Source organism: Watersipora subatra, chromosome 1, assembly GCF_963576615.1.
Source record: "Watersipora subatra chromosome 1, tzWatSuba1.1, whole genome shotgun sequence".
NCBI classification, from domain to species: Eukaryota; Metazoa; Bryozoa; class Gymnolaemata; order Cheilostomatida; family Watersiporidae; genus Watersipora; species Watersipora subatra.
Window position 1 is genome coordinate 64,983,091 of NC_088708.1, and position 18,483 is coordinate 65,001,573.

The 18,483-nt window shown below is 35.3% G+C and overlaps 1 protein-coding gene across 1 annotated transcript; it reads right to left on the bottom strand.

The window, feature by feature from the left end:
• Positions 1 to 1,442: 1,442 nt before the first annotated feature.
• LOC137407131 (receptor-type tyrosine-protein phosphatase epsilon-like) lies at positions 1,443 to 15,474 on the bottom strand. Its single transcript, XM_068093735.1, has 16 exons — positions 15,412 to 15,474; positions 14,651 to 14,735; positions 12,739 to 12,812; positions 12,591 to 12,627; positions 10,713 to 10,810; positions 10,436 to 10,495; positions 8,953 to 9,092; positions 8,280 to 8,427; positions 7,428 to 7,532; positions 6,843 to 6,984; positions 6,057 to 6,127; positions 5,055 to 5,177; positions 4,813 to 4,938; positions 3,740 to 3,873; positions 3,349 to 3,484; positions 1,443 to 1,610 (listed from the first exon to the last, which is right to left on the bottom strand). Exons 2-16 carry the CDS (start codon positions 14,724 to 14,726, stop codon positions 1,536 to 1,538), a joined length of 1,545 nt encoding a protein of 514 aa, XP_067949836.1. The 5' UTR covers positions 14,727 to 14,735; positions 15,412 to 15,474; the 3' UTR covers positions 1,443 to 1,535.
• Between the last annotated feature and the right edge of the window lie 3,009 nt (positions 15,475 to 18,483).

Consider the following 18,483-nt stretch of genomic DNA (forward strand, 5'->3'; position numbering starts at 1 on the left):
ATCCAGTCATATTCTTTGGCCAGAGCTAGCTAATGATGCAAGTTGTACTTGACTTTGAGCTGAAGGCATGGTCGCTAATATGGCTTAGTCCAAATATGTTGTGCATGCCCATATATACCATAAGAGGTGAGAGAGAAATATTCATGGTCAATGAGGTAGCAAGCTATTTTTAGTAGGCTTGTATGGGGAGAAAACCAGTTCAGAAAGTGTCATGCTTTTGTGGTCTTCGTTCTTCCTCTTGTCCTAGGTGTGTCTAATGTTTATACTAAGAATTTATATTGCAAGTTTCTGCAATAGGAAGGTAACAAACGTCTCATGATTGATGTTCTCATTTATCTGGACTTATTTTAGAAATGACCCATAAAGTTGTGCATATAATTTGTTTACTACTTGGTTAACTAACACCACCACCAAAAACTCCACAATGGAAAGCAATCTTTGACATTTTAATTTTGGTTTCATCGGCTTGGTTTTTATATGACAAATGATAGTGCCCTGGGTAACTGTTTGCCCCTTCATTAAAGAGCAGCAAGAGCTCTACGAGTGTCATGGTGCACCCCTCTCATCCCTATTCACCTGCCATAAGGAACTCAACCGTACTCATATTCAATACCGAAACCATCTTTGATCTTATCTTATTCATAGAGTTTTTCTTCAACTGTAAACCTGAGAACTTGCAATAAGGATGTGGAATGTTCATCAGAGTATTAGAATGATTACAGCTCATTCTCTCTGCAACAGCATAAAGGTTTGTGTTTTTAGTTTTAAGTTTTTCATTAGGAAGACTACAATAATAACGTAAAGAATCATAGCTATGATAAGTTTTATCTCAGAAGTTGCAAACAAAATTATTTGTGTTTCAGTTTGTGATTGATCTGATTGGTTGAACTCCTTCACTGGTCAGTTCAGCCATCAGTAAGTGCGCTTCAAAAAGCCTTATAGCCGCAAGTCAAGAGCACGTTTGACTAACTGTTATTCTAAGCAAAAGAATGATAGAATCCAGGATTATTACATAAAGCAGAGTTTATTTTGCAATCAGGTTGTGAGAGAATAGAAAGGTATAGATTGTATAAATGTAGAAATATCGATGAGGAAGTCTGAAGCTTCAGCTCGTAAACGTTGGAATGTATATAAAAGGTATTAGTAAAATCATTATAAATACTGTGGTAATAGTAGATACTAAAATGTTAAAAGAGCAAAATATTTACGGTATTACCACTGTAAGATTATAGATATCTCATCAGTAAGCGATAATTTTGTGGGAGTGAATAACAACAGCCAAAAACAAAGCTTTCTCTATGATTGGGTACTTGGAAATACTAAATTCTGAAGATTTTTAGTCAGAATTAAGTGTTAAATAGTGAATATTTAAAATTAGTGGCTGAGTTTCTTGCAGTGAAGATTTTACTCTATTTTATAAAAATATCACTATCTACTGTAAAAGATAGAAAAAACAAATGGAATATTTCAAGTCAGTATTTTGAGCCAGCCAGTCATACAATCGAGTGATGAAGAGCTGTGGTACTAACTGTGCATCAGCGAAAGTTGGCGTATTCGCTGAAGTCATTCAAGTAGGAAGAGATGAAGTCATAGAGGAAGCTGAATGAAGCCTAAAAACATCACAATAGAACTACAATGAGCATGCAGTGTGGTTATTTGACAGACAGCATAGTTATGAGTTATATACACATACTACTACACCCATAGTCTTCCGTTATATACACATTCTATTACTCACATAGTCATCAGTTATATACACATACTACTACTCACATAGTCATCAGTTATATACACATTCTATTACTCACATAGTCATCAGTTATATACACATACTACTACTCACATAGTCATCAGTTATATACACGTACTACTACTCACATAGTCATCAGTTATATACACATTCTACTACTCACATAGTCATCAGTTATATACACATATTACTACTCACATAGTCATCAGTTATATACACATACTACTACTCACATAGTCATCAGTTATATACACATATTACTACTTACATAGTCATCAGTTATATACACATACTACTCACATAGTCATCAGTTATATACACGTACTACTACTCACATAGTCATCAGTTATATACACATTCTACTACTCACATAGTCATCAGTTATATACACATATTACTACTCACATAGTCATCAGTTATATACACATACTACTACTCACATAGTCATCAGTTATATACACATATTACTACTTACATAGTCATCAGTTATATACACATTCTACTACTCACATAGTCATCAGTTATATACACGTACTACTACACACGTAGTCTTCAGTTATATACACATTCTACTACTCACATAGTCATCAGTTATATACACGTACTACTACACACGTAGTCTTCAGTAATATACACATTCTACTACTCACATAGTCATCAGTTATATACACATATTACTACTCACATAGTCATCAGTTATATACACATACTACTACTCACATAGTCATCAGTTATATACACGTACTACTACACACGTAGTCTTCAGTTATATACACATTCTATTACTCACATAGTCATCAGTTATATACACATACCACTACTCACATAGTCATCAGTTATATACACATACTACTACTCACATAGTCATCAGTTATATACACGTACTACTACACACGTAGTCTTCAGTTATATACACATTCTATTACTCACATAGTCGTCAGTTATATACACGTACTACTACACACGTAGTCTTCAGTAATATACATGTACACATTCTATTACTCACATAGTCATCAGTTATATACATGTACTACTAATCACATAGTCATCAGTTATATACACATACTACTACTCACATAGTCATCAGTTATATACACGTACTACTACTCACATAGTCATCAGTTATATACACATACTACTGCTCACAGAGTCAACAGCTATATACACGTACTACTACTCACATAGTCATCAGTTATATACACATACTATTACTCACATAGTCATCAGTTATACACACATACTACTACTCACATAGTCACCAGTTATATACACATACTACTACTCACATAGTCTTCAGTTATATACACATTCTATTACTCACATAGTCATCAGTTATACACACATACTACTACTCACATAGTCATCAGTTATATACACATACTACTACTCACATAGTCTTCAGTTATATACACATTCTATTACTCACATAGTCATCAGTTATATACACATACTACTACTCACATAGTCATCAGTTATATACACGTACTACTACTCACATAGTCATCAGTTATACACACATACTACTACTCACATAGTCATCAGTTATATACACATACTACTGCTCACAGAGTCATCAATTACACGTGCGTAATACTCACAAAGTCAGCTATGAACTCTGGTCTGCTCCGTCGAGCCAATTTAACTTCCAGAACGATATCTACTTCCTGTTCAATGCGAGCCCTCAAGAAGAGATTCATGGCTACCACAAACAGACCACTCAGTCTGTTACCATTGCTGAAATACATATTAAGTACAATGAGCACTGCTCTGGCCTAAATGCAAATCAATATAACAATTTTGTATCATAAATTAATTAAAAACAGACCAAATGTACCAAATAGATCAAATTCATCCAATAGATCAAATGTACCAAATGGATAAAATGTAAATATGTGGTTTCACATGAATAGTTCTTGTTTTTGAATCTCTCCAGACAGAGTGTTCACCATAGGACACAACCGTAAATTGGTTGTACAGTTACCGCTTTACCTGCACTGCACAGTGATAATATCATTCTCAGATGTTGCATACTTCTGCAGCTTGTTGCATAATGTTACCATCTGGCCGGAAGTTGGTAATTTTGAAGACATCTTCACTACAATCAATGTTGTCCTATGCTCTGTCTGCAACATGAATGCGTAAGGCCTTTTACAAGTTGTCCACAACTTTGTTGTGCACAACATGGCTTACAACTTGTTATCAAATCTGTTCACAAGTTTTTGTTGCTGCAGCTGCCCTAGGTGTGGTCTGATAACTGCACAATATGAAAAACTAACAAACAGTCTCTGGTAGTAGTATTGGCTAGTCATCGACTTGAATTCTCGCTGTACTCTCATAATAAGAGTTGCAAGACAAGGCCTTGTGACAGTAAACAACCCATAGATATATATACTATAGGTATATATATCTATGAAACAACCCCACACCATAATTCCATCGTCAACAAGTTGAGTGAGTAGATAAAGAATATGAATTCTGCGCTCAATCTTCAACACATGTTTTATCCCCGGGCTGATGAGACAAATTTTGTACTATAATAAAAGCTGTGATTGTCTGATGCCACAGTTAGAGGTTGGAAAAATGTTGCATTGTACAAGATTTGAACTCTCAACTTTCAGCTTGGTATAATTGTATAGATCATTATAAATTACTCATGACGATCTCCAGGGCACACTAGACTGTCATGGTACATACTAGTAGTAGTAGTAGTAGTACAATTGCCACAGTTAGTGACTAGATATGATTAAGCTGACAATATAGGAATAGTGGAAGTCAATTCTTAGTTTTTGACTGTGTGACTGTTAGATGATGTCCAAACTCTTCTCTTTAGCCTAAGGGTAGCGAAGGTGTTCACTCATTAAGCTACTTGTCTCTCATGCCTCAACCTTTGTACAAGAATGCAAGGGTATGACAAGCCCTCAAGATTGAGTGTTTGGTTTTTTACGGTGACCTCTGAACTCTTGCTCTATTTTTTAATACTCGTGTTGCATCGACTAGTTTCTAGGCTACTCTAACAGTTTATACCAGCTAACTGAGAAATGTGTAAGAGAGGAAATGCGTACCGATCCCATGGTGCAACAGATCTCAACCTCTTTGTACCAGTTGCATGGGTTGTTTGTTCTCAAGCATTCTATGATGAAAATTCCAGATTGGATGGTCAGCCCATCAGTAGGCCAGTATTGTTTGTTCTACAACGATAGTTGAACTAACGTGTAATGTAGTTAGAGACATTCCTAGAATACATAGACCATAGTATATGATATAATTATATGTGCTGTGCTAAATTAGTAATATCAAAGCTTACTTTGGTGTCATTAAAGAACACAACGACTGGACTCTGTATGGTGATCACCATATTCCAGAAGTCATATGTGGTGGTTGGCAAGGGAGTCTGAGTTGCCACAAATCCATTTCGATGATGGTAACCCTAAAACAAGCATTCATGTGTGTGTCTCACCTATTGTGGCTACAAACCTCCTTCCACTCCTACTTGTAAACTAAATCATGAGTTGTACTTGGTGAAACCATAAAAGCTCAATTAAGCTGAATTGAAATGACTGCATAGAAAAGATCAGTAGTGGATCATGCTTCAATCCAATAATCACACATCTTCCATCTGCTTGTAAAAAATGATCTCTTTTGTCTTCACACACAAATATTTAGTTTCAAGTATTCTTTCTGAAAGAGACTGATATTTTCTGCATCAAATCATGATTATAATTGACTGATTCCTAATGAATTTCACTGGTGAAGACCAAAAGTAAATGACCTGCTTGTTATAACTCAAGAGCATAAATATATAAATCTCCTGTCGATTTGCTATGCAATTATCTCAATTCAAGTCATATCAATTGGCCAGATGTAAACATGTCTAAGAGTCTGACTCTTGCATTATATACACTTCACTAGCCATAGCAACCTAGATATTATTTTATATACACTGTAAAAATTTAAGTGACCCAGATACATACATGTAGACGGTCTTTTCATGATTGTTATAATTGATCTTTTTTATTGCCATTTTCTATACATGATTTACAATTCTAAGCTGACTATAAACTAGTATAACGTTGCCAGCATTATAATTATATAAGATAGTTTTAAGAACACCAGAGTAGTGTCTGGATAGATAACTTACTTGTTGCTGCTAATACTGTGAGAACATGTATTTAATAATATGTACATGTAGTACAGCAGCTCACAGTACTTATCGAATCAGAAACTTTAAAAGTGAGCTGGTCTACCCGTCAGTTTGTATAAAACTCATAGATAACAGTTTTTACTTAAACTACATGCAGCCACTCACATGAATATATACAGCATTGATGAAGTCTGTGTCATCTGCCACAGCAGAGATCCTTACTCTGTGTAAGTCCACTGCAATTAGCAAAGGGTTGGATCATGTTACAGACACTGGTCAAAAGAATTATTTAAATAATGTATCTAGTGCATGAGATAAAACTGAGGATGGCTACTGCTTTTCATTACTCAACACATTCAATGCTATCATCTGGTAAACTCACTCTATAAGAAATTCATTGAAATTAACATGGTTTGAGCTCATTTCCTGTTTAAATTTGAGTCATTCTATGTTGCTGGTGTAAATTTAGGCTTTAATGTTGTGTTTAAAATAAAATTGAGCTAAACTCTAAATATGTTTGTAAAGGTTGCAGAATTAAATACATCTATGGTGTTAATCAACGACTAGAACTGGTAAAAACATTAATAAAGACTGTTTAGTACATTTGAAAGATGGTTCAATAAAGAATGTTTTAAACAACAATTAACAAGTTTTCCAATACAGACAACATGACCTTCATTTAAAAACCATTTAACCTGTTCATATTAGTTATCACAGCAGACAAAAATAACCTAATTTTATATGAAAAAGATTGAGAGAAACAAGGAGTTTTGAAGTTAAGAATAGGAATTAGGTAGTAGGAATTTGGATCAATAGTTAAATTAGAAATGTATATGTTGATATCACAAAAACTGAGACATGGTATGAAATTCTTTTGATTAAAATGTACAAATTTGTTCAATATGATAAAAGAAGAGCTAAAACTATAGCAGCAAACTGTCTACAACTCACGTGGAAGCACGACAGAGTCTCGGCTCTTCGGAACATTCTCCTCAGAGTAGGCAGCAGAGTAGCGTGAGGCAGCAACTTCTACAGCAGCTGCATTCATTTCATCAAATTGTTTCTCTATGACACTCTTACCATTCGGTGCTGCCTGAAAATTCAAGTTAAAGACTAAATAACATCCTATTGTATAAAATAGGGGCTTGACAGGCAGGTGTGCAATCATGCTAAAGCTTGATGGCTAAAATAAATATATAGTTTTGATAAATGCATCTACATTGTGAGTCTGAGCTCTTACTCAAGATAAGTCAGAACACACCCACAGATACCATGAAAGTTGGAGTGTTTCTTTCTGTAAACATAATCAACACTTATTAATTTTCAAGTCACAAATACCTCTGGGTAGAAAACTGTTGTAAAGTAACTTGTTAGATAGCTTTGGAATTCCCTTGAATTAACCTAGTTTATGACACAAAAACACAGCAGTAAAATACCGCTAAATAGTTTTTAATATATAATACTCACATACCCAGATATAATACTTATTAATGTGTTTGTTATTAGAAGGAGGTTGAAAATAATAGGAAGTCTCACCTTCCTCCACTTGGCAAGAGTTTCAGTAAACTGTGAGCAATCAACAAGACTGTCACCACCTGTAAGTGCTTCAGCCAACACTTCATACAGGAACTGATACTGGTCCTATAAAAAAGAGCAAAAAGCTGCTACTGTTACGAACTCATTGAGGGTAAAATAAAATTGGACTCTCACTTCTGTCTCATACAAACTCTCATAACAGTTATATATCACAAATGTACTTCGATTTATAGTACTATAGTGAAAAAACGGTAATCTAACGGTAATCGTCAGTGTTACAATAATCTTAACAAACACAACAAAATACTAGACATTTTAAACTACTAGACAATACTCTTTCTCAAGATTGCACTAAACTTGGCCACGAGTCTCCTTTTGCACAACAAATATTGTGGATTTTACGCTATGTATCACGCTTTTATGAATCTAGGACAATACCTGACAGAGCTACAAGTCTAAGGGCACATTAGTAAACTTCGAGACTTGTCGCAGCAAAGCAATAAAGTGAGTTTTGAGATAGCCTAGCTGTGAAAGTTTCATGCAAGCGAATCAGAGGTGCTAAATTTTGTTTCAGCCTCTGGATTACTATATATTTTTTACCACTGTTCAGTTTTGTAACAAACAATATGGAAGGCACAGCCAATATCCAAGTGACTAACTGACCTCAGAGTACACCTCAGAGTGAACAAACATCTTAGTTAGTTTTTGGTGACATGAAACAATCAAAAGAAAATTTATTTTATTTTAATTTTATTTACAGTCTTTAAAGGCTTGCATCTGCACCCAACACAATCCATATTTGCTAACAACTCTGCTTTACCACAGATTAGACTTAGCTGTATATTCACTGACATGTGTCTGAATCATTTTAGTCCTCTGTTTCCTCATGTTGTAGACACACTTCATCAGGTTGACAGCTGGCTCTCGCTTGCTCTTGTCATGAGCCTCATCAATCAGAATGTCTAGCCCTATAAAAGTGCCAGTTCTACCCACACCAGCGCTGCAATAGTTAACAATGCCAACAATGAAAGGTGCCAGTATTTGTAATGAATCGGATTCATGAACAAGAAATTTCCAATAATGCTTTAATAACAAAGGTATTGCTGGAGATGTGTAATAGTGTTGTGCACACGACACGAGCTTTTATCGTAACATCCATTATCAGACCTTTTGTGAAGATCAATGAGATCTTATCTCACCAACAACATGCAAGTTTTTCTTTGTAGTTATTTCTTCATTTAGATGATAGAGTATATCACAGCATTTTATAGCATATTATCAGAGTTTTCTACACTATTGTGCAACTACACAATAATTTTTGCACATCACATAAAATACTACTACATGTATTCATGTGTTGACTACTATGGCTTTTAAACCAAAAACAGTCATTTACAAAATACATGTCATGTCATATAATGGTCATTTACAAAATGTACTTACAATGATTGCTCTGTTCTTGTTGCCAAGATTCGTTTTACAGACTATTCTGTTCTACCTATGTCAATATTATTTCTTATTCTACCTGCAGTGAACTATCACTGGGGCTTGACTGCGTGCTGCATCCTGTTTGACCCTCTGTCTGAAGCTGAGCAGCCCTGTTGTAGTTGGTACACCATGATCAGGCCACTGGGTGAAGTGAAACTGCTTCACAGTTCGTGATTTCTACAGTATAAACTAACAGAGATGAGATGGTTACTCATGACATAAATGAGTGTATAAGCTGTGACATGAGTATATAGATCCATATCATGGTTACTCATGATAATGATAAATGTATAGACTGTGATATATATGGTAAGTTTGTTGAGCACGACAGAGCCTTTTTTCAGAAGTCTATAACATCTTCCAGGGTGTTAGGGTGACCTAGTGGTAGTGCTTTTGACTCTCAACCAGGACGGTTCGAGTCCTAATTAATGCCGATCTGACAAAAAGCTTTCAACGCTAAATTGCTGAGCCTTTCGGATCTAGACCATAACTCGGAGGCCTCGTGTACCACACTAACAACAAGAGCATGTTAAAAATCCACCTCTCTCATTTGCACATTGTTACCTATGGTAGCTTTAGTGTATTTTGTGGTTATGATCTGAAATAAAATGTAACCTTACTATAGATGGTACACACCGCATACTGCCTTACCTTGTGGACAAACATATAGGCCTAACATAAACTTTAAATTTAACTCGAATGTATTTATCTTACTAAACATACATATAAAGCTAACTTTTAGTATGTATTTTAATAAACTACACTCTAATTTTGGCATCATCTTAATGTTTATTGCCGGTTTCCGGTTTGTTTTTACTGCAATTTATAATGAGTAATGCTGAGCTGAGAGAGAAAGCGAGCATCGTATCTCTTTCAGGCATTGTGGGATAGATTTCTGCAAATAGCATATCAGCATCTTTGTTATTTTAGTGTATTGATCCCATTGAACAGCAAATTTGAATTTCGAGAAACATTTTTGTTGATGTAGTATGGCGAAAAAAGTCTTATGGAGGGCGCAAAAAACATCGTGTTCCACATCGTGTTCCTAACCGTGTTCTACACCGTAAGGCAAAAAACCGTAAAACAGGGGCGTCGTAACCTTGGGTGTTAACCTGGTAGACATTGTAACATGGGTCTAATAAATTTATGACAAATCTTTAGAAGACTGTAATTTAATAGTTATTGTTATAAAATAGAAAGTTTAGAGACATACATTTATTTCTCTAGATATAATAATCTATCATATAAAGAATAGTTTTTTTTTGTAGATGAACGATACAACAAAGATTAAAACAGCTAAACTGCTTGTTATGGGGCACAACCTAGACAATACAAGGCAAACATCTGCAGGTGAGACAAATGTCAACAGGTGAGGCGAGTGTCAACTGCAGCAACAAAATATAATTTACTGTAAATAAAACCTAAACTGCTACAAAATAGAAGTCACTTACTCCTTCAGTCGTGTAGACCAACTTCCTAACTTTGTACTCAGCTAGGATCTGCTCCTCTGCTAGTTTAACTTCAAACTGACCAAACCTCTCTGGAGTCTTGCTCATGGGCCAGTAGACTGCACATTTGTTCTACAAACCATAAAAGAAAAGTCAGCCATATATGTCAGCATTTCACAATCAGTTGGTATTGTTTTGTCATGACTCAAAATCACACTTGTCCAATCAACTCTTCTGTGATTGCTAATCTCATAAACATATTTTTTATAGCTGCAGTATGCTCTCTGGTCAAGTAGAAAGAGTTCATTGTAAGCGGATAATTGTGTTGACCCTGCTATCAGCTACTAACCTTGGTAGCCTCAACAGGATTTGCCAGCATAACAATCGCGGATGAGTTGGTGTCATGAATCATCCTCCACATGTCCTCAATTGTCCCAGGAAGGGGTCCTACAAGCACAGAAATATGGTACCTGTCACCCAGTACAATCCTATGTTAGCTATGAATGATCCAACCTTCTGTCTTTTGACTGTTAAAATCTATGTCCTGCATGCCTGCCTTGGTTTGCATTACATAATAGCAGTCTGGCGTTATGCATGTGTCTCATAAAAGTTTGTATCACTTGGCTCATGCTGCCAATACAAATTGTAGATAAAATTACTCAACTAAAATATCTGCTAATTCTGTTGTGGTAAGGGCGGTAAGCATTGACAAAGGTGTCAAAAATTGTTAAAATGATGCTATTGAGATCCAAATTGTCGTGGCTTCTTTTCATTAAAGTCTTAGAGAGTATTACTGATAGGCCTCCAATAAACACACTGTTAAGGCCTAAATATTTAAGCCTATGTTCACTAATGTGTAAACTACATGTATTAGCTTCTTTATCAGATTTTAACCAAATCTACCAGTGGCAGGTAACGAGCCTATCAGTAATTAACACTTGTACTTAATTACTGTACATGTAACTGTAATTAACTGTAAATTGTAGTTAGTTGTGACATTTCCTCACTTGTAAGCAAGAGAACTGAATCTCACTCTTAATGAATGAGCTCTAGAAGGCACACACAATAACCATCTGTATGCATTACTAGAGACTTTGAAACCGACCTCCATACAGACTGTGTGATTTTTAGTACAATGAGCTTTAGCCTCTGTGCATTACCATATAAAGTACACTTATACTGAACTAAGGCTAGGTTGAACTCAAGCTAACAGAGTAATCACGAAGGTAGTGAGTTTGTTGAATAAAGCGGTGATGACATCCGAGGAATTCCCTATTAGCAGACATATATTAACTTTTGCAAACATAGAAAACTTTCAGCAGGTAGATAAAGGGATTGACCAAAACAGTTAACAAAGCTGGGCCTTTTTTATATTTATATTACGGCTAGATGATTGCCCAGCGTTGCACGAGTAATGAAAAAGGTTTTTTGCATAAAACATTTCTTTTTAGTCAAGTTGCGCATCATTTACCATTTTGACTTTTAACTGAAGGTATTTGTTTGTTTCTGTGTGTCTGATCAATGCATAAGTCAAATATTCGAAAGCTCAAGACAAGTAAAACAGATTGTTGTAAAAGTTGTTTCTACTTGTTATGCTACACATTCATTTAAAACAACTTATAAACTGTGGCAACTGTATGAGGAAATGTAGTTGCCACAGGCTAAGTTTCTTTACCCAATGAATTTGAGTAACATAAGCTAGTTACTCGAGCTAATATTCTACTCTTTACTATAATAAGAGCCGTGTTTGCCCAAAAGCCACTAAGAGCGTTAGGAAAAAAGATTGCACCTTACACATATCGAACACGTACATTCAGATGCTCAGATGCTCAGATGCTCAGCCAAGCGCACTACCAGTAAACAACCACACAGCCACCATCTCAAACTTGGGAATAACTCTGCATATAATCATAACGCATCCTGATCTCCCACAGTGCATTAGAGTAAAAGCATGCATATTTCAATTAAACTTTACTAACTGGGTATACAAATGATAACAGACAACTACTAGATTATATATATATAGTTTAATTATTAGGTTGATTTTCATACATTTTCTGATTTCAAATGAAACCACTAATTACTAGAAGTTTGATAGTTTTAATAGGCTGTAAACTTACCATAGTTTTAGAGAATGTGCACCTGGTTTTTGTCAAAGATTTATGTAGGCCTATATGTGTTTATAATAGCTCTATGAGCTCTAGAGTTAGCCTGAAAGGAATCTCACCTTGCGCAGCTACAAAAGAGCTTGTCCCTCTATAATCCTAAAATGTAAGAAATATAACTATTTAAGATATATGTACGAACAGTTTGTAAATAAATGTACATGTACATGTATGTGCATGTTAATGTATATTCCTGGACTGACCACTGACCATGATGTAGTTGGCATTGATGTAGTCTGTGAGATAACCTCTACTTATGTTCAAAGTCACTCTGTTGGAGTCCGCTACAACAAAAGGAACATTCAGGTCCAGTACATAACTTGGTTTCGTGTCAGGAGTGCGTGTTTAGTTGTGCTGGGGTTGAGACATGTTCTTAAAACTTGCAATAATCAGCGAAATAACTGCAATTTTTTCTTCCAAACATATAGTAATATAAACAATGAGATGAGATTAGCCTTTGGTTAGTCTTACATACAAGTAATAGTGATTGAAAATATTAAGAGTGAGTCACTCATGTTTTGCCCTTTCTATGTTTTCATGGTTTTTATGTCTTCTAGATGGATCCCATGCATTTTTTTGTCTGATCATGTCATGCCCTCAAAGCAGCTGACCTATGAAACATTTTATACTTTTGAATATTGCAGTGTCAATAAGACACTTGCTTGATGGGAAAAATATTTTAATCAGACCAAACTAAATTGAATTGGTCTTCTTAAGACACTACGACAACAAAAAAATCTCTCACAAAGTATAAGAATTTCGTAGGTTGGTTAGTCTAGTCATCACCCAATAAGGGGTCACAGTCACTGTGATAAAACTGATGATTTTTATAATGAAGATTCAGTTGTGAAACATTTTCTGACCCATGACACATTTTATACTTTTGAATGTTGCAGTGTCAATAAGACAAAATGCTCGATGGGAAAAATATCTTAATCAGCCCAAACTAGATTAAACTGGTCTTTTTAGGACACAACGGGGATGCACCAACCTCTTGCAAAGCATAAGGATTTTATAAGTTGGTTGGTCTAATCAGCCTAAATGAGTAGTCACAGTGATAAAACTGACCATTTTCACAATAAAGGGACCGTTATGAACCATTTGAAATTTAATTAGCAGTAAGAACAAGTAACATGCACAAGAAATACTTTATCATTATAAGTCCAACACTTAAAATCGACTGATTGTCTGACCTGTTTAATATCTTGGTTGCTGTTCACAAACATCAAACACTTTTCAACTACTATTTTCAACAACTACAATATTTTGAGTAGGCTATACTCAAAATATTGCAGTCATCAGCGTACCATTTATGCATTGCTGTGTCTCTACAGCTGTTGCTAAGATTGGTCTTTTAGCACTAGCATATAGGCATGTGTTTTAGTTGTTGATGGCATCAGCAGCCCATTTGGGAACATCAACATGAACCCGTTTTAAGCACAGCGTGTTACAATTGTTTAATAAAGCCTAGCAAAACGCCTTACAGCAGCGAAAGGTTTGGCTACACATACTGACAGAATGATTCACTTGAACAACCAACATGCTGCCGAAGTGTTGTGTTTGAATAAACATGCCAGCTTATATTGATGAAGAAAAAACCGACACATTTGTGATTTGCTGAAATTGCTGATTTTAGCAGATATAATCTCTGTTCCAGGGTATTCATTTCAGCACAAGTAAAACTTGTGAGATTTCCTTGTAAATAAAAATGACACAGATCACTATCTATCCATAACAACATTCCCACAGACAATAGATATGTGAAGACTACTGGTATAAACTGAAACCATTCATGGAGTCTTTAAAATATTTTTAGGTATTTAAACCTTGAAAGCTAAATATTCTCTCCAGTCATCTGATTCCTCTTCATGAAAAAAGAACTATTTTGCAATTTTTTATTACTAAGATGTAACGTTTCTCTTTGAAAAAGTAATTCAGACAGGTGCATAAGCATTATTGCCATCATAAATTGCTGGTGATCTATAGTGGACAAGTTATATACTGATGTCACTCCAATAAAGACAATGGAAGAAAATCTAGCAAATATCTACACCTATATGAAGCCTTGACAATGCATTTTGTCAGTGTAAGTAGTCAGGCCTTATGATCAACCACTACTTACTTGCAGTTATGTTTTTAAATCTGTTCTTGGGTATGTTGCCTTCCTGTCGACCAACTAGACACTCAACTGACGGCATTCCTATTTTCTGCAAGAGACAATGCTTGTTATCCAACCAGTTCAAAATGATTTCCAAAATTATATAGTGTGTTTCACAGGTTGACCCTTTAATGGTTAATACTCAAATTGAATTGTAGACCAACATGATGTTGGTTAACAGCAGCCTGGCAAGCACTTGAGACAAAGCGGATATCCATTCAGTGCAAGCCAGCAATATGGAAGTCACCTCATGGAGTGCATATTAATATTGAGACACGCTGCAAGTTGGATGAAAACATCACACAAGATCATTGCAAGATAAATGCTGTGGTTAGAAATCTTATGAAGATCAACATGGCACATGCAGATTTGATGTGAGATAGTGGAATATGTGTATTAACCAGTAAACAATTCAGCAATTCAAAACCTAATGTGATGTGACAAACATTGTAGCCAAAAAGTATGTTTAGGTTTCAAAGCATCGCTCAACACAAGTTCATGTTAATTTTGAACCATTGAATAAACCCATCAAGGATAATGTAAAATCAGCATGTGATCCAATGTTTCTATTCATGATGTTTTGCTAAAAAAGGACTTCTTATATTAAAATGAGGCTATGTGAAAAGCCCTTGGTATTATTATTTATAGAGATGATGCTATGCAGCATGGCTTTGATGTAATTTGTCGCATACATTGTACATGCCAATAGAAGTGAAACTACTGACCAAATATTCCTCTAGAAAAGGCTCTGCCGCATTGGCCTGTTTCTTTTCCTGTATAACCCTACGTAGATCTGACACCAAGATATCTGGGAAGCTAACGGGGTCTTCAGAGGAAGGAGTTGAAGGTGTAATGGGAGGTACTGGCATTACTGGCTTTGGTTCAGGTACTGTAACAGATGAACCAAATCTACAAGCCACACTGACTCTTGCTATAAGCTAATACATTCCTAGGATAAAATGGTAAATCAGAATTGGCATTAAGTTGTTAGTTAAGCGATGGTGTGACTATTAATACTACATTATTTATAGAGATGCATAAAATTACATTTAGTTTCGGATTAAAGTGATGGCTTAGATAACAAGTTATTCGCAGAAACTGGCTCAACTTGAGATGTATTTGAAACCTGTCAGTGGTTTTTAACTATGAGCACCGTTATAATAGAATTTTTCAACGCTAACAAGTTTGGAAAGGCGGGTCTGATACGCAAAGAAATCAGCACACATTTCAGCCAAGGATTATAATAACACCAATCATGAGGCTGATTAAGACGAATGGAACAAAACACTTCTAAAGCCCTTCTGAAAAAATAACTTGGTAGTTTTTAACAAAGACAATTAAAATGACTTGTGGTTTCAACTGCTGAAGAAATGGGAGTTTATGCAAATTACGGTAATTTGCTACTGTGTCACTTTAACCAGAATAACTGCGGCTGATACAGAAATACAGAGAAAAAATTTGTTCATTAATAAGCATTAAAATTTCAACATTGTCTTGTAAATAAAATTTTTTTGAAGATAGATGTTCTGAGTTTATAATCTGTTCCAGGTTGTTTAGCTTTTTCTATTTTGTTAGCAGTAGAAAGTGTGTGAAAAATAGTAAGTAATAGAAAAAGTGCGGGACCCAATTCAACTGGATTATAATTAGAGGCAGCAAGGTTACGTAATCAAAAGCTGTGTAAAGTAAATAAGCTATGATGATATTGTCAACTACGTCAGGGAGAAAGTTCTTACTTACCTGGTGGTTTCAATAAACTCCTAGAACGTGAAGTTGAGTTGTTTCTTATTGAGCTGTCAGAGCATTCACTAAATGAATTAACAAAACAAAATAAGCAACAAAACAAAATCAGACATATGAATTATACAACTTGCCATAACAAAAGCTAGCTAACCTTTTTACGTGATTAGGTTTCCTAGTTTCTCCTGGCTGCATGTAATGCTATCAGACACTCGTTGCTTTATCAGTTACTTATTAAATTAGACAGTATTAAACAACAATCAGCACTCACAGTATAGTACTTACTTGCACAAGTGCAATTGGTGACTGTAAACATGGCCTGTGGATTAATACAGTGAAGTAATAATGTAACATATACAACTCATATCTAGTCTAACTTCACTTATAAAGTATGGCCATTAGGTTTATAGTTACAACTATCTGTCAAAAATCTCCCAAGTCTAAGTCCAACAAGTTAAGTTTTGGTACTGTTTTGATGGTCGTCAGTTTTAATTTTGTCTAAAAAGATTTGTTCAATATGTGAGAGTAGGAGTCATTTCATTACTGAGTATAATGATTGCGTTTTACAAAGGCCTGTGTAAGAACTGCACCTAAAGTGAGTTATCTGATTTGGTTGTTTGATCTACTTCAGAATTTTTCTCCTTACTTACATGTTTGGCAACTAAAATGGTCTATCATAATCACATAGATTATGGTTAATCCACAAGTTTGTGTCATCCGCAAGGGAAACTCAAAATGGAAACAACAAAAACATGTAAATCAATCAAGTTTTGTTACAAATTTTAATCAAATGTTTCATGCAAGCAAAAAATTGAAACAACACTTGTGAAGGTTGCACAGGAAAATGCCGCGCATGCTTTTCCATTTTAAGCATTTTCCACACATTGATCATTCCCATTTTGATTGGAGTGAGAAAGTAGTGTATCGCTATGACTTATGGCACAGAACTCTTCACCTTCTTTAACAAACTGTGAGTGTAGATACAGAACATGTGAATGTCCATTGAAACACTTATCATGCAGGAATTCAACATGTGCACACAATTCCAAAGTCACATCATTCACACAATGGAAGCATAGTGATGATCAAGCTAAGGATCTGACTAGGTGTAAAGAAAGGTTCCAGGCCAAATATTCTGATAGGAAGCAGGAACAGCTTTATATGCATTATTTTGAAAACTACTTTACTAATGATCTTACTTCTGCCGTCTTCTGACCACAATAATGGCAATGACAACAATGATGGCGGCAGCGACCCCAACAGAACTTCCAATTATTGTTCCAATTGAAGAAGGTGTACTTCCTTCGGTGGTGCTAGGATTCTGTTGGAAAGCTGTTGGTGGATCTAAAACACGGTGGATATGATTGAATATTATGAAAGTATGTTTAACCTTATAAGTATGGTTTTCTTACAGTTGAGTAACAAAGTTAATAATAACCCCAAGTGAAGCAGCAAAAATGAAAACACCCGGAAAGAAGATGAGTACCTGAAATGCTAGCTGATGGGGAAGTAGTTTGCTCATTCAATGTTGTCTCAGCTGCTGTAGCAGAAAGTAAGGCTACGATAGCATCATTTGTGTAGCATTAAGTCTAACAGTTAGAACGCCTCGCAAATCCTAGACCACAGATTCATAACCATACAAGAGTAACAACCAACCTTACCAGGTAGTATAGTCTATATCCTACACCACAGATTTATAGCTATACAGAAGTAATAACCAACCTTACCAGGTAGTATAGTCCCTATCCTACACCACAGATTTATAACCATACAAAAGTAAGGACCAACCTTTACTGGTAGTATAATCTTTATTCCAGACCAGAGATTGATGACCATCCAAAAGTAGTAGATAGATAGACAGTCTGAATGTAACTCCTTGTTGTTTATGAAAGCTCCAGCTACTTCCTTTATCCAAGTTATTTAATTCACCTGTGTCATAAGTGACCTTGACACTTACCACACATTCATCATTGCTCTGTAATAAATAGAATAGAATAAAAAGAATTTAATTTATGTCACATATTATATGTAGCATTACTGTCTCCAATTACAATGATTGA

Bases quoted from the DNA above. Each gene is read 5' to 3' on its own strand.
- LOC137407131 (XM_068093735.1), bottom strand. From the start codon at position 14,726: ATGCCGTCAGTTGAGTGTCTAGTTGGTCGACAGGAAGGCAACATACCC. The intron at 10,811-12,590 runs GTGAGATTCCTT...CTGTGCTTGTAG, and splicing joins CTCTTTTGTAGCTGCGCAAG to GACCCCTTCCTGGGACAATT. The intron at 1,611-3,348 runs GTGAGTATTACG...TGATGTTTTTAG, and splicing joins CAGAGTTCATAGCTGACTTT to GCTTCATTCAGCTTCCTCTA.